This window comes from Erpetoichthys calabaricus, chromosome 8 (assembly GCF_900747795.2).
Source record: "Erpetoichthys calabaricus chromosome 8, fErpCal1.3, whole genome shotgun sequence".
In the NCBI taxonomy this organism is placed as follows: Eukaryota; Metazoa; Chordata; class Cladistia; order Polypteriformes; family Polypteridae; genus Erpetoichthys; species Erpetoichthys calabaricus.
In genome coordinates this window covers 178,137,574-178,153,017 of record NC_041401.2, presented here as the reverse complement: position 1 = coordinate 178,153,017, position 15,444 = coordinate 178,137,574, and the positions used below count along the sequence as shown (strand labels likewise).

The following is a 15,444-nucleotide window of genomic DNA, read 5'->3' as shown; positions in this document are numbered from 1 at the left end:
AACCTTGTCAATTTTTTAAAAATTATTGTAATTTAGAAGCCAAAATTGATAGACAAATAAAAGAAAATACTGACTGACATTTATTTCATACTTTTAAAAACATGGCTAACATTGGAAAATGTATTCCATGGGGTAAACAAAATAAGTTAAAATAACAGATTTTTACAGGCCTAAGTAGGCTGAATTGACACTGTGGTTAGGAATCCCTTTAAATTGTATAATGAAACTTTAAAATATGTAAAACAATGGTAGTTTTTATTCCTATTATACAGAGTTTTGTGTACTTTTATTTAGTTGGTACATTTTTATTATCTGCTAAGCATATTGAGCAGAAGATGTCTTGTTTTTGGCAACTTAATCATATTTTAATATACAGTTTGGACTTCCATGTCAGACTTACTGTTAATTTACTTGTCTGACCTTAAAGAACATACAAAATATTTTCCAGCAGACTCGTATAAAATAAATGTATTTCTGTTTTGTTTGCTTCAGGTTCACTTTAATCCAAACCAGTCCCTGTTGGTAATGGAGGGAGATGACATTGAGAGCTTTGATAAAGCAATGCAACATGTGTCTTATTTGAATTCACGTCAGTTTCCAACCCCTGGAATCAGAAGGCTTAAAGTCACAACAGCTGTCAAGTATGTTAAAGTACAAGCCTTAATCTATACTTATATACATGTAGAAAATCCAAAAAAGAGCACCAGAGGACATGCATTATTCTGTTCCTGAATACATTTATTCAGCCTTGTGTGCTTAATTAAGCGTTGTCTGTGTTTCTAGGTGTTTTAATGAGGAGACCTGCATCTCTGTCCCAAATGTAGAAGGCTACATCATGGTTTTGCAGCCAGAGGAACCCAAGATTAGCCTAAGTGGCATTGATCACTTTGCAAGGGCAGCTTCAGAATTTGAGAGTAAAGAGGGTGTAAAGCTGTTTCCAGAGCTCAGGATTGTTAGCACAATCTCTCGTGAGGTGGAGCCAGAAGGGGAAGGAGAAGATGATCCAACAGGTACACTAGTGATTTATATTTGTGGATTATCTTAATTGGTTTGACCTTTAAAATTGCTGTACAGTGTGTTCATTTTAAGGCGCATCCATATGTCATGTGTGGCAGATAAGATTACAGCACACCAAATGTGAGCAGCTCTTCTGCTAGCGCTGGTGCCCTTAAGAATAAACTCATGATTCTGGTGTGCTTTACTTTGTTTATAGTCTGAATGATGCTGTTTTGTATATTCCCTTTCATGCTAGTTTGAGATTATAAAACCACACTGTTAGGATAAATGGAGTTTCTTTTGACTGCCTTCTGGCTGGTGCAATCAATGTAGTATTTTTAAAACCTTTTTTAAATTTTTGTAGTCCAAGAGTCCATTGTCTCCGAAGAGATTTTGCATAATCTTGACATGTGTGAGGTGACAGTTTTGGGGGATGAGCTGAATACTGAACAGGAGAGCCTGGACATTGACCTTTCTTTGATTCATCAAAAAGGAATGGAGATGAGCACATCAAACCTTGGAATGATTATTACTGGTGCGTATCATGTGCTGCCATTTGACAAGAAGACCTCAAGTTTAAGCCTTTCAATGTACAGTATATATTAATGCTGAAAACGGAAAACATGTACATGTAGTGGACATTGAGACTAAGAATATAGTAAAATGGAGTCAAATGAGATTATATTTGCATTAAAAGAATAGTTCCTTTTAAAATGTTTAAGTATTTCATGTGAATCAGAATACTAAGTGAAGTAAGGTTTTTATTTCTTTCTTCTAACTTTTAATTGCTATAATTATTATATTGTTTTGGCTCATATTGCTACCCTGAGCAAGTTAAACAGTAGTGTTTAATTATAAGTTGTGGTGGGTTTAGGTGCTGTTTGGTAGGTGGCCTTTAATCTAAGTGGTATCAGTTTTAAATCCCTATTACATTATTCATTGTCTTAATTTGTAATTCCTTTACAATTTCTGCACATTTTCAAGCCCCTCCTTTCCAAACTGGATTTACTCGGTTGTTTTCAGAAGTAATAGTAGCAAAGTATCCAAAAGTAATAAATGTCGAAAATGAAAGGTAACTCTAAAAAGAAAGAAATAATGTTATACTTTCTGCTTTAAGGATGATCAATAAAGTGACATTTCACAAGATACAGCAACAAACAAGCATTTGATTTCCTCCATTTTGGTAACAGTTGGAATTCCACCATTTTGGGTAATGGTTGGACAATATGTAAAATTTAAAGTGAAAGTGCTAAAGATTAATTCATTTTTGTTGAAATTGTAGCACCATAGAAGAGACTTTTTGAAGAAATCTTTACACCTTTTAATCATATTGTCAATTTCAAGTTACTTACAACAAGGCTTATTTGATTTGAGAAAATGCATGATATTACATGCCTAACAAAAACAATTTAGCCTTTTCAGACTTCAAAAAAGATTGTCTGTTGACCTTTGCTGAACATTGCTTAAATACTGTGTGATAACATTACTTCTGTAAATTTTCCTACAGGGGTGGATACTATGGCAAATTATGAGCAGGTTCTCCACCAGGTCCGCTATCGACACTGGCATGCAGAATCCCTCTTTGACAGGAAGTTCAAGATGGTCTGTTCTGAACTTAATGGTCGATACATCAGTAATGAGTTCAAGGTTGAGGTAAGTGTTCCTAGATGATATGGCTTTCACAGTAAACAGATCTCAGTCTCTGTTGGTTTTCTCATATTGGACTTTTTCTGCAGTTTTTAAGCCATTACTGATTCTAATTACAAGAAAATTTAGTTTGAATATTTGGATTAGCATTGTTGTCCTGCTCAACCTTTTGTTACTAAAGAAGATGTAGTGCAGTATTTGTGTATGTATTTGTTAAAACATTTCTAGCAATGCTTTCATCCATTTAAAGCCGCTCTTCAGTTCTGGAATTGCCTTATCTCATCAAGGTATGGCCTTTGTGTACTAGCTCTCAGCTTATTAAATGCAGAGTTTTTGGGTCATTACTCTTCAAAATTGCAACTTCAGCTTTCCCAGTTAAGGCCATTCTCTTTGAGAAGAACCTTGGGTCAACAGTGCACAGTATAAGTACAGTATGTTGGTGGTAAAATCTGTTAATACCACTTTTCTTTTTTTATCATCTGCTCTTTTTGAAAAAGGATTTTTTTCATGCATAGAAAAAAGTTTGTGTCCATGTTTAATTAATAAGTCAACTCTTGCATGTCAATCCAGTTATCCATTTACAAATTTCCTAATATACCGACTACATCTCGGACTATTTAGTATTTTACAAGGCATACTATCAAAGGGAGGTTTACCAAGAACAGAACAGAGCAGAACAGTACTGGTCAGAGTAACATGTTGAGAACTGATGTGTCATGTGCTTATTTGACAGTTCAGACCCTCCTCTTGCACACATAATAATGTGACCTGGAAATTGTTTTTTTTACTGAATCTTAACATTGACCATAAATTACTGCTTTTTTATGATAGTATGAAAAATAGTTATCCAATTTTGTTACTATTTTGTTTGTTGATCTGTTTTTAATTACTTTTCCATAATGATCATCGAAGGATGTTCGTCTAAAATTCTACATTCACACTTGACAAGTCAGCTTATGAAGTAGCACTGTTTAAAACATTTTGCAGTCACCACTAGACACTTATTATTTATATTAATGCATTGAATAAATGCCACAGCCATGTTGTATTACAGGTGTTGATGGAATGTTCAACTTGTCAGTTTGCAACTTGTGAACAGCACCAATGAATTGTTTTTTTAAGAACTGGTGTTGCCTTTATTTTTAATGTGCTGTTTACCTCTGTGTAACAAAAACTCTTACATTTTTGTGAAAAATGTAAAAACTGTATTATTTGTTTATGTATAAGATTTCTGAAAACTATTTTTTATTTTTTTCAGGTAAATGTTATTCACACAGCTAATCCAGTCGACCATGCTAACAATGCGATGGCACAGCCACAGTTTGTCAATCGAATGCACCATGCGGATTTGCCTGGGCATAATTTAGCAAAACCTCATCCAGCTTTGGGTAATTGCTTTCAGATTATTCAAAATGATTAAAATGTGTTTTAGCGCTCTCTCCATCTAGGTATATCCAAAAGTCTTTTTTTACCTGCATTTTTATTACTGTTTAATGTAATATGTTTTTTATCAGTATGCTGCTGCTGGAGTATGTGAATTTCCCCTTGGGATTAAAAAAGTCTGTCTATCTATCTCCATCCATCCATCCATCCATCCATCCATCCATCCATCCATCCATCCATCCATCCATCCAACATTTACAGTGATTAGACAAGTAAGCTGTGTGAACGCACATCACTTAACAACTACAGCATATCAAAGGCCAAAGTGTGGCATTATACATTTTGATGTGTGTGAAATAAAATTTACAGACACAATATCTGAAGGAACCAAAAAAAAAATCACGTTTTAGACTGTGTCAGTTGATTACAAATTTTGAGTTTGCATCTACTATGGTAAACATAAAATGGTTGTAAATTAAAAATTTTTGTTGTGTACCGCATCAAGTCTACATGTTCTCTTTTTTTGGCTTGCAGTTGTTCCAAGTGCTGCCACGATTGTAATTGTGGTTTGTGTCAGCTTCCTGGTGTTTATGATTATTTTGGGAGTTTTCCGAATCCGTGCTGCACATCAGAGGAGTATGAGGGACCATGAGAATGGCAAAGAAAATGAAATGGACTGGGATGACTCTGCTTTAACCATCACAGTCAACCCCATGGAGGCAAGAAAACTTGAATATTTCTTAATGGTTTTAAAGTTTTATTTTAATTTTAGAGACAGTTATTTTTTTACTTACTAAGAAGGGTTATAACACATCATTAGTTGTTATGGATCAAAAACTTCTTGATCACCTCTTATACAGGGTGGCCCACGAAAAAGTAGCCCGCCTTCCTGCCAGAGTGGCGCGCCGAGTGAATCCTTCCCCGTAGCACCTTGTCAACCCAACCCTTCCACCGAGTTTATTGGGGGACGCCGCGTTGGCGGCTTGCGTCACGCTTCCCTGCCCCCGGGTCCTGTTAGTCTGGGGAAACGGCGACAAAGGAGGCATCATATTGCCGGGTTGAAGGAACAGTAGAGGTGCAAACGTGAGTACGAGCGGAGCGACATGTATCCCATTCCACAAAGAATCGCGATAGTGGAGGCGTACGTTCTCACGGGTTCCATTAAGGAAACGCGGGACATTTTTGCTGCAAAGTTTCCTGCCGCTGGTGTCCCAGCAAAGCGCGCAATACAGAAGTTCTTTCTTTCTTTACGGTAGGCCGCCAGTAATACTATAGTAATGTGGGCTACTTTTTCGTGGGCCACCCTGTATAATATCATTTTTTGTGCTAATCAAATGTCAAAATTTTGACAGAAAAATAATAAATTCAAAATAAATGTCTTTTATGGGCATTTTCTCAGAGGAGAGTGGTAGTACGCAGTATGTGTTTTCTGGTATCTTCAGTGTTAGAGCAGCAGAAGTTTTGGGTAACACTGCAGTTTATCAGTTAATTCATAATAACACGACTTAAAAATAAAATCCCAGATTAAAATTTACCTCCTCAAGTAATTGGGGAAATGGTGTAAAGCAAAGAAAGCCTAGAATAGGGTCCTAGCAGAAAATGTCAGGAAGTTTCAGGGTTTTGAGAACAGTTCACTATAAAATAAAAAAAATGTCATTGTCTGCCAACACTGTGACAGTAAATCATTTGGCGTATCATCACAGTACAATGGCAATGCAGAAGCATCTAAAAACATGACAGGTTTCACCCAAGACTCACCTGATATCGCAAGATGATGTACGGCAAAGTGTGGGATGTGTAAGGTTTGTAGCGTGCCACTTAACTTTGATTTGTCAGCTTATTGTATTGGCTGTGGACATCTCCTACTTAAATTATATGACGAACAAAGACTAATTTAGAATTCTGTACACACACCAACGAGTATATTCTAGCTTAACTGCGAGGGAAAAAATATAGCCTGTTGCTGGGTCTCAAACATCTCATTTTCCTCAAAAAATGAATAAACACAGCTATTTTCTGCTACAGGCTCTGACATTTCCCATAGCACATGAATACAGCTTAATTCTTTCCCCATCTTGTAAGTATTGTTTGACTTCTGTAACTTCAAGAAACACTGGGCTGATAGCCCAAAATCAATCTTGTTGTGTCTCACAGCACTAAATAACAGATAAACAGACAGATAAACTTTGAAAAATATATATTTTATTTCAGCTGTGCATAAAAGCGCAGTGTGTCTGCTTAGTATTGTGAGGAAACGTACATGTAACACAATAGACTAACAGCTCAGATTACCAGTTACAGAGGGGGCCGCAAATTTGTGTGGCACACGTTTTGGAGTATTTTCAAAAGCAGATATTCTGAGGTCTGGTTTGATTGATAAGTAGATAGTACTTCATTTAGCCCAGGGGAGAAAGTTTAGCTTTTTACAGAAGCTTGATAGATAGATAGATAAATAATTAAATACTATAACAAATAATAGCAATCCTCTACAAATACACACCAGAATAGCTAAAAGGAAATAAAGGGTTTGACTTGACTAGGGATAAAGAGAGTGGTCACACTGAGTCATTATAAAGGTATATTGCCATTGGAAAGAAGGAGCCCGACTTCTCGACACACTTCTGCACAATAATCTGTTGTCTTAAAAGTCCTCAAGGCCAGAGAGGATGTGCAACATTGTTCATAATGACACTCAGCTCTATCTTCATTCTTTCTTCCTCTGTTACCTTCAGGGGGTCTAGAGTGTGTCACAAAACTGAGCCCGCCGTTTTAATTAGCTTGTTGATTCAGTGGGCCTCTCTTGAAGTGATGTTGCCAGATCAGCACCACCACAGCATAGACAATTGCACTGGCCAGTGAGGTGTTTGATTGGGGCATGGCATCTGTCACTCGGATATGAAAGCAAGCAGACAAACCGGTGAACAGCAAATGCTAACCAGCGCAAATTTATAAAATGTCACAAATAAGTAATTGTTCTCTTATTTTTAATATGGGTAAAACATTATATACAGTACAGTAGAAACCACCTTAACGTACCGCCATTTCAGCAAGCTATGAGGACAAAGGTGGACCCTACCATAGAAAAGCATGGAATATGGGGGGTTTGCATTCAACATTTAGTTGCATCTATTTTTACCACAATTTGAAAGGGGATTACTTAATTGATTATTGAAACAATCCACACATTACTTGATTAACAATATTGTCGACAGTGTCTGCACAGTATTAGTAAGCGAATAAGGATGTGGTAAATTATGAAACTGTAATGGCGTCTGAACTGTAGTCAATTTTGAAAGTTACTAGGAAGATGTTAAATTTACTCAGTGCATGTCAAGTTGTTTGGTGTTGTTTCTAGTAGCATAAGAAATAATTTTGAAATTATATGATAACAGTTCTGAAATCAAAACAACTAATATGATAACAAGATTATGTTGGTTGTCTGAGCTGCCTTAATGCTCAGGAGACCCTGGTCACTGCCAGTTTGGAGGTCTGTCCTGGTCTTTGCTTTCTGGCTTCTCTTCTTTCCTGGGCACTTTACTAAATAAACACCCACCCCAAAAATATTATTTTTTTTTATATGTTACCACATGAAGTTTGTAGTGAGGGACAAGAAAAATTTTAAATTTCTTGTTTTCATGAACAACAAAAATAAAACATTTTGATATAAAACAAGCCATTGTGGCTCAATGCCTTAAGTAATAAATGATGTGGAAAAAATAATCTCACGTTAGTTGTGGCGCACAATCCACTTGTCAGCATTTCAGTTGTAGCTCAGAATGTTTACGCAAAACACACGCAAGTGTTGTCCAATATGTACATCTGGAAAAATCTGCGCACGTCTTAAGCAGGAAACTAAAGTCCCCTAGGATTGCATTTTTAATTGAAGACCCGCCTTTCCCCTTCATTCATTGGTCAAGAGTCCTGTCTTCAATTCAAGAAGGAAATCCTAGTTTCCTGTTCATGATATGCACTGATTTTTCCGCAAGAATAAATTCTAACAAAATTTTATCAAAACCTACGTGTTTTTTGCACTTTTTGATTATAGGACTGGATAACTGACATGTGGATTATGTAACACGAGTAGCGTGAGATCCCACCACACTGATCATAAAGTTTTTAATTTCTGTTCAGCATCTAAACAGGAGATTGTTTTTTTTTCTGCTGTTATTTCAAACTACATGGCATAAGTACCATAAAAATGTCATTTTTGGGTGGCCTATTCCTTTAAGGTGGTGCATACCTTACTCACACGAGGGTGACGTGCTCAGTATTTTTAAGTGTAGACACGTTGGTGGGCTGCCAGGGTTGGTGGCAGCTCCCTACAACCCTCAGATTGGATTCAACAGGCTCAGAAAGTGCAGTGTCTTAAAGGGAAGTTACAGTGGAACCTCGGTTCACGACCACACACTCGGTATACGGTATAGTTTTCCTTTCGGTTTGTACGTGTTCAGTCTCTCCCTGTGCAGAGAGTGAGAGAGAGAAAGAGCGAGCGAGCGAGAGCACGACTCACACGAGAGCGAGAGACACACACACAGGCAGCGTGAGAGAGAGAGCTGGACTCATACGGTAGGAAGGCAGTTAAAGAATGCACTGGGCTTGTTTTTGTTTTCACTTCTGTTTACAGCGATCGGTTCGTAGCGTGCATTGTTGCAATGTTACTTTTCTTGGTGGTTTATTAAATTACGGATTTTTTCAAATGTTCATTTTTTCCCGTGCTTAAAACTCATTAAAAAAAGTGATTTTAACGAGCGCTTCCTAGTGCTACAGCGCGAACTATTACAGTGTTAGTTTTCTCTGTTCAAGGTTTTCTCAGTGTTATTCAATGTTTTTACATTTAGTTTACTATTACGCTGTGCATTCTATGGTTTAATTAACTATATTTGTGCTTAAAAACTAAAAAAATATATATATTTACATACAGTTTGTACGGTCTGGAACTGATTAATTGTATTTACATTCAGTCCTATGGGGGAAATTGCTTCGGTTCACGACCAAATTGGTTTACGACCAGAGTTTTGGAACGAATTATGGTCATGAACCGAGGTTCCACTGTATATGGAAGAAGTTCAACGAACAAGTTGTGCAAGACGTGAGGTCCATGTGGTGCACCTGATGAGATGTGCCTGGCCTGAACAATTTGTCTTTACAGTGACGTGTTTGTCTTTCCTTTTCTTAAAAAGACCTATGAAGACCAACACAGCAGTGAAGATGAGGAAGAAGAAGCAGAGGAAAGTGAAGACGGAGAAGAAGATGACATTACCAGCGCCGAGTCTGAAAGTAGTGAGGAGGAGGATGGTGAGCAGGAGGAAGGACAGAACGTTATCAGGCAGCAGCAGTTGGAATGGGACGACTCGACTCTGAGTTACTGAGTCCACACACGGCCAGCCAGAGGTGTGTGTGTGTGTGTGTGTGCTCTGCTTTTAAAGACTCCACTGTATCCACTCCATAGCTCCTAAGGACTCGTGGTGTAAAACCAAAAAAGCAAACCGAAAACTGAGTACAGAGTTGTTCCTTGTGGTGGCCGGTGTTGCTGCTGTAGTTTGTTATCCAGTGTCAGAATTATTATTATTATTATTATTTGGATTTCATTTAGAAAGGATTCTTATAGGCCCTGGCTGACTTGCGTTTTTTCTTTTTACACCATGATAAGGGGACGCCTTGCACTTTTTTTCCTTCAAGTCATCTCAGCTGTTGAGACTTTAAAAGAAAAAACAAATCGGTAGACGTTGCACATGAATTTACAAAGATCCTTTTTGCTAAAAACAAGCAAGCAAACAAACAAAAGCAACTGTGTCCGTGTGACTAGAGAGGGGGACGCGGTGACCGAGAGGCAAATTGGGACGCATTTGAACGGGAGTTTTTCTTTCTCATTTTTTATTGCATGAGAAGCGGCAAAAAGGTTATGTAGAGGAGTAAATTACTTTAATATTTTGTAAATATAATGAAATCCTGTAATTAGTCATTGTGATAGTGAAGATGAGGGATTAGACATTTGGGGTCCAATATATAAATGGGGATTTTTATTTTTTCCTTCACATAAGCAGTGTGTACCGTAGTATGTCGTCACCATGACTATAGCATGCTCCAAAATTTGCAAATAAAGTAAGTACTACTATTATGCTTGTTAAAAAAAAATAAAGAAAAACCTGCATCAGGAAAAAGAAACCCATGACAGCCACAGAGGTTTCTTGCAGAAATTGTCGTAGGTTTTGGAAACAAGTGACTCTACTTGTTCAGGGTCTAGTTAAAAATAAATAAATAAAAGTTATTTAAACCGTCGGGCACACTGGCTTAGGGTCTGCTCGGGTATAAATTATGAAATTGTAACGGCTTTAAATGGTTTGAAGCCACAGTTCCGTATGTATGGACACGTGTGTGTTTGTGGGCCCAGATGCCATTGCTAAAGTTTTAGTCGGCCAGTCCTTGTACAGGTGGGCGGCTGGCTGGGCGGGCGGGTGGGCGATGGCTGACTGGCATCCTTGCGTTGGAATATTGAATTCTGAAAATTTCCGCGGCTTTCTTGAGCTCTTTTGTTCCAAACTTTTCCTTTTTCTTAAGTCCAGTGTTAGTCGTGTAGGAAGACATTATTGGCGTGCATCTTCGTGGCCGTCTCGAACCATAATGGGTGTGAAGTGGGGTGGGCTTGGGTGGGGAGGGGGGGGGGCGCGCGCGGAGTTCGGCATTCATTTCCAATAACTATAAATAGCTTCTTGTACATTGAACTGTACCGTAGTTGTTTTTGAACAATTTGTTTACATTTGGTAAACATGGTTTCCTTCTGGTAAAATTATATAGAGTATAAAAATTATACAAAAGAAAATTGGGACGTATGCAGACTGTGTTTAGGTTACCTTTTTTTTTTTTTTTCTTTTCATTATTAAGAATTTCTGCCACTGTGTTTCTAAATGTTTCTTACTGACCAGGAACTGGATTTTACATTTGACATTTGTTAACGCTAACGCTAAAAAAACAAAACAAAAAGAAAAAAGCAGACAAAGCAAAAAGCTCAGCCTGCGCCTGTCATTGTTGTCACGGGTGGGCGACGTGGGTTCACATGCAAAGGTGCGCCAGGGTGGAGTTTGGTGCGGGTCTTGTTGGTTATGAGGTTTAAAAAAAACAAAATAAAGTACATGTGGTTGGGCGTTTGGTGACAGTTTTTTTGGGGGGGGGGGGTTAGGGTAGGGATGGTTCACTTAACGTTAGCCCCTCCTGTCTTCAGAAACCTCATCTCCTGTTTTTGAAGACTTTCTCTTATGTGGGTATTTGAGAAGGTTCAGAGGGTCTTTGGTTGGTTTGAGGGAGTGCCTTTCATGACTGGTTAACTGAATTGTAACAAAATGCATCCAGCGCCGTTTTTAGTAGTGATTTATTATTTTATAACTTTTAAATTGGAAGGTTTCTCAGCATACTGGGAAATTGTTTTAATTACTACTTTTTTTTTTGGTTGTAATAAATTGCTAGTTTTATCAAAAGTGACTTTTTGTCGGACATAGATGTGTTGTGTTCTTGTTGTGAATACAGATAAAGTCTCCATATACAGTAATGACATCTTGTATATTTAGTTTACAGAGATCATGACTGAAACGACGATGCCGAAAGAATTTTAACTTTACTGTGTGTAACCAATGTGAGTATAAACTTACAAATGTGTATAAGGTGATAGGTCAGGTGGGACAGTCTCTTAAGCTCCAATAAATTTCCAGTTCTAAATCTTGTGGATCTTTGCCTGTTTCCTTCTCAAATTCAGGACTGTGAAAAGTTGGGTAACTTGTAGACATTATGGTTTGATCTAAAAGGAGTGTCTGATGGAATGGGGGGGTCTCTCTCTGATGGGGGTGTTCTTTATGTTAAAAAGCCACATGGAGGTCCAGACTTTGTGCAGCTAGTTATTGTGGTGACGATGTCTCTGCCTAAAAGCTTTGATCCTGGGTGTTTAACCTGTGCAGCCCCCAGTTCCCTAAGGCTGTGCCCCAACTGCTAGGTTTTCATTTAAAAATGATCTCCATCCACACTCGTGTTTTCACATTGTTTATCAGATATCTCCACCAATGGAGCAATGGAAATGGGAAGAAGAAATGTCCTCGCTGGGCATGGGACTGAGCACAGAACTGTAGCGACCAATAAATGATTTGCCTTTTGCTCAAGTATGCAGCATTCCAACTGTACAACACACAATTTAGATGCATACTGGTATGCATACATCATGGCAAAGCAGCTCCTCCATGTCCAAATGTTGTTTTCTTCCATTAAGGTTGACCAATCAGGAAATGAGATGTTACAATGTGCAGAATCCAATCAGCTTTCTCAAAACGCTTCATTTTCACACTTCCACTTTGCACAGTTTTCATAATATAGCTGCGGAGCGAGTTTTCAATAATCTCCTCCTTTGTGGGGTTAAAAACAAGGAAGTGTGGCTGAAATGCAAAAATGGAGACTAATGTCTGTGTTTTTAAACAGAAATGTGTAGCTGTAGCCTAAGATTATACACTTAGATAAAAATGAAGGAAGGTGCACACAGATGTGGATAAGCTACAGTGTAATGGCGGAGTGCGTGTGCAGGTCATCACAGTGCGTCTGATCACACCTAACTACTGGAGATTGCAGCTTACGTCCAGAAAATAAAAGTGCCTGCAGTTCCAAACTGATGATTTTATTGTCCCTCCAAGGCGCCTGCTAAGTATTTCAGGAGAATCCAGCGGACTTGAGCAAACCTGGCATTACACTGGTCTCACTGGTATTGTGCACCCATGAAGTCTAAATGGTTGACACATAGCTGCTTTTGCCTTCATTGGACTTAAGCCTGATGATAAAATGAATTGAATTTATTTAAAATATTACATTTACTGTACAGGTGGACATTTACAATACAAAGGTTTACTGGAACATACAAGCACTCTTTTTTTTTTTTTTTTTTATATGCTATTTTACAAATCTCTTAGTGGTCTGAACGTGTGCCTCCTGGGCCGTACCTGAGGCTTGGAAAAGTAAAGCATCGCCAAGTGATTTTATTTATTTATTTATTTTTATTAAAAACACAGGAAAGCTGCTGTTGCTGTCCATACAGTGCACTTGTGCTTCATAAAGCTACTGAATTCTTCACAGTTTCTATTTTTTTTTTCCCCCCAGCACTCAGTAATTTCTTTTTTATTTATTTTTTTGGGACTGTTAATGTAAATTTGAACATCTACCACGAGTGACATCATAGTCACAGGGTCTACTGCTGTGCGTACCCATTAAAGTGATGTCAATAGCACTGGCCAGTCAAGTGGTGTGTTTGAATCTCATCCTGATACAGTGCCATGTCATACAGTACGTGTTGCCCACACACGATTTCTTCTTTTGCAGCTCTGAAATGCCGAAGTTGCTAGAAGAGTGTAAACATTCAGCCAAAAAAAAAAAAAAAAGGCCCTTCTCGCTCCTGAAGAGTGTTTCGGGTCACTGCTTCCTCATCTGTTATCTTTGGCTACATTATGAGCCATCCAGTTCACTTTGGTTTTCCAGCTTTCCCGGAGTGCTTCATTAAATTTGACTTTGAAGTTTTTAAGAGCCTCCTCTTCTGGTTTTCCCAAAGCTAAAGAATCCTGCAGAGCAAAGATTAAAAGAGATCAGAGGAAGGAGGCAAACCTCGGCCATAATTACTACAGCAGCACCAATATTCAAAGGAGACTCCCTGACGGCTACAAGATGAAACCCTGCTGCTTCATCAGTAGCTTAGAGGTACAAGTTAAGTGTGGCACCCATTTTGAGCTTGCAGTCTTTACTGTTATTTCGTGGTGCTTTATACTTTGTTCAATACTTATTTTTTTTTTCATCCATCCATTTTCCAAATCTGCTTATCTAGAGCTGGGACAATCCCTGGACAGAGTGCAGGATCAACTCAAACACAAACTCGCACATCAGGGTCAATTTTACCATCAGTGGTCTCCCTACCCTGCAATTCTCTGTGGTGTGGGAGGAAACCCACGGGGACACTTGAACTCGAGTCTCTTTGGTGGAAGGCAGCAGCTCTACCAACTGTGCCACCACACTCATTTATTTCATTCATAAATACTCACATACCGTGCTTGCATACTACTTGAGTATGGAGCAGAGAGGACTGGGATGTGTTTAGAGAACTTCTCACCTTCAGGTACTGGATGTCTTTGGAGCTGCTCAGTTCTGGCAAACCCGATGCTTGCATAATTTTAAATAGATTCACAAATAAGACACCATTCCGGCACAGGATTTTGTAGGCAGTTTCGCAGTAACTCCGGAACCTACACATGAAAAAGCAAAAGGCTATTCAAATTTTAAAAACATGCCTTCTGTACTTTTCCCTTGACAAGAAAACAAACAAGTCATGTTGTCTCCATGGAGTAGAGAGACACACAAACACACACACTACATCGCAATGGCAAAAGGTGCACATTTAAAACAAAGCCAAAGTGCCGATCAGGGTTACACAAGTTTAACCATTTTATGCTAATGTGTGCATTTTACAAATTAATTGAATATGAAAATGAAAACCACGTTGTCTGTATTTTCTCGTAGTAGTTTACAAAGCTTTCCTTTTTTCAATTTGTTTTTTTTTTTTGAGTTATGGTGCAGGGGACCTTATCAGAATGTGTTGTCTATCAGGGGTCAGCGTTGGAGCAGCTGATATTTTAAATTAGAACATTTGAACAGTCCAGGTGAGAACTGGCCATTCAGCCCAACAAAGCTCGCCAGTCCTATCCAATTAATTCTTCTAAAATAACGAAGTTGAGTTCTGACGGTCCCTAAAGTCCTCCTGTCTGCCACACTACATGTCTGTGGTTTTCTAGACTTCTCTAGCGCCTTCAACACAATCCAACCTCTGCTCCTTGGGGACAAGCTGACAAAGATGGGAGTAGATTCATACCTGGTGGCATGGATCGTGGATTATCTTAAAGACAGACCTCAGTATGTGCGTCTCGGGAACTGCACGTCTGACATTGTGGTCAGCAGTACAGGAGCGCCACAAGGGACTGTACTTTCTCCGGTCCTGTTCAGCCTATATACATCAGACTTCCAATACAACTCGGAGTCCTGCCATGTGCAAAAGTTCGCTGACGACACTGCCATCGTGGGCTGCATCAGGAGTGGGCTGGAGGAGGAGTATAGGGACCTAATCAATGACTTTGTTAAATGGTGCGACTCAAACCACCTACAACTGAACACCAGCAAAACCAAAGAGCTGGTGGTGGATTTTAGGAGGCCCAGACCCCTCATAGACCCCGTGATCATCAAAGGTGACTGTGTGCAGATGGTGCAGACCTATAAATATCTGGGAGTGCAGCTGGATGATAAATTAGACTGGACTGCCAATACTGATGCGCTGTGCAAGAAAGGACAGAGCCGGCTATACTTCCTTAGAAGGCTGGCGTCTTTCAACATCTGCAATAAGATGCTGCAGATGTT

General features: G+C 38.7%; 2 protein-coding genes across 12 annotated transcripts in view; one reads left to right on the top strand and one right to left on the bottom strand.

Annotated features, from left to right (window-relative positions):
- clstn1 (calsyntenin 1) overlaps positions 1-11,736 on the top strand; it is a 97,634-nt gene extending 85,898 nt beyond the window's left edge. For all 5 annotated transcript variants that reach the window (XM_028807906.2, XM_028807904.2, XM_051931425.1 and 2 more), the window contains 7 exons: positions 493-641; positions 784-1,010; positions 1,361-1,531; positions 2,504-2,649; positions 3,902-4,031; positions 4,561-4,745; positions 9,207-11,736. In XM_028807906.2, coding sequence (XP_028663739.1) covers positions 493-641; positions 784-1,010; positions 1,361-1,531; positions 2,504-2,649; positions 3,902-4,031; positions 4,561-4,745; positions 9,207-9,395 — 1,197 coding nt within the window. In that variant the 3' untranslated portion in view covers positions 9,396-11,736. The remainder of the gene's footprint in view (positions 1-492; positions 642-783; positions 1,011-1,360; positions 1,532-2,503; positions 2,650-3,901; positions 4,032-4,560; positions 4,746-9,206) is intronic.
- Positions 11,737-13,067: 1,331 nt separating this feature from the next.
- pik3cd (phosphatidylinositol-4,5-bisphosphate 3-kinase, catalytic subunit delta) overlaps positions 13,068-15,444 on the bottom strand; it is a 110,569-nt gene continuing 108,192 nt past the window's right edge. For 4 of the 7 annotated variants that reach the window (XM_028807902.2, XM_028807903.2, XM_051931421.1 and 1 more), the window contains exons 22-23: positions 14,150-14,282; positions 13,074-13,607 (exon numbers count right to left, since the gene is read on the bottom strand). In XM_028807902.2, the coding sequence (XP_028663735.1) occupies positions 13,473-13,607; positions 14,150-14,282 (268 nt within the window). In that variant the 3' untranslated portion in view covers positions 13,074-13,472. Of the gene's footprint in view, positions 13,608-14,149; positions 14,283-15,444 lie in introns of all 7 variants that reach the window. The other 3 variants (XM_051931424.1, XM_051931422.1, XM_051931423.1) reach the window with 3 other exon arrangements.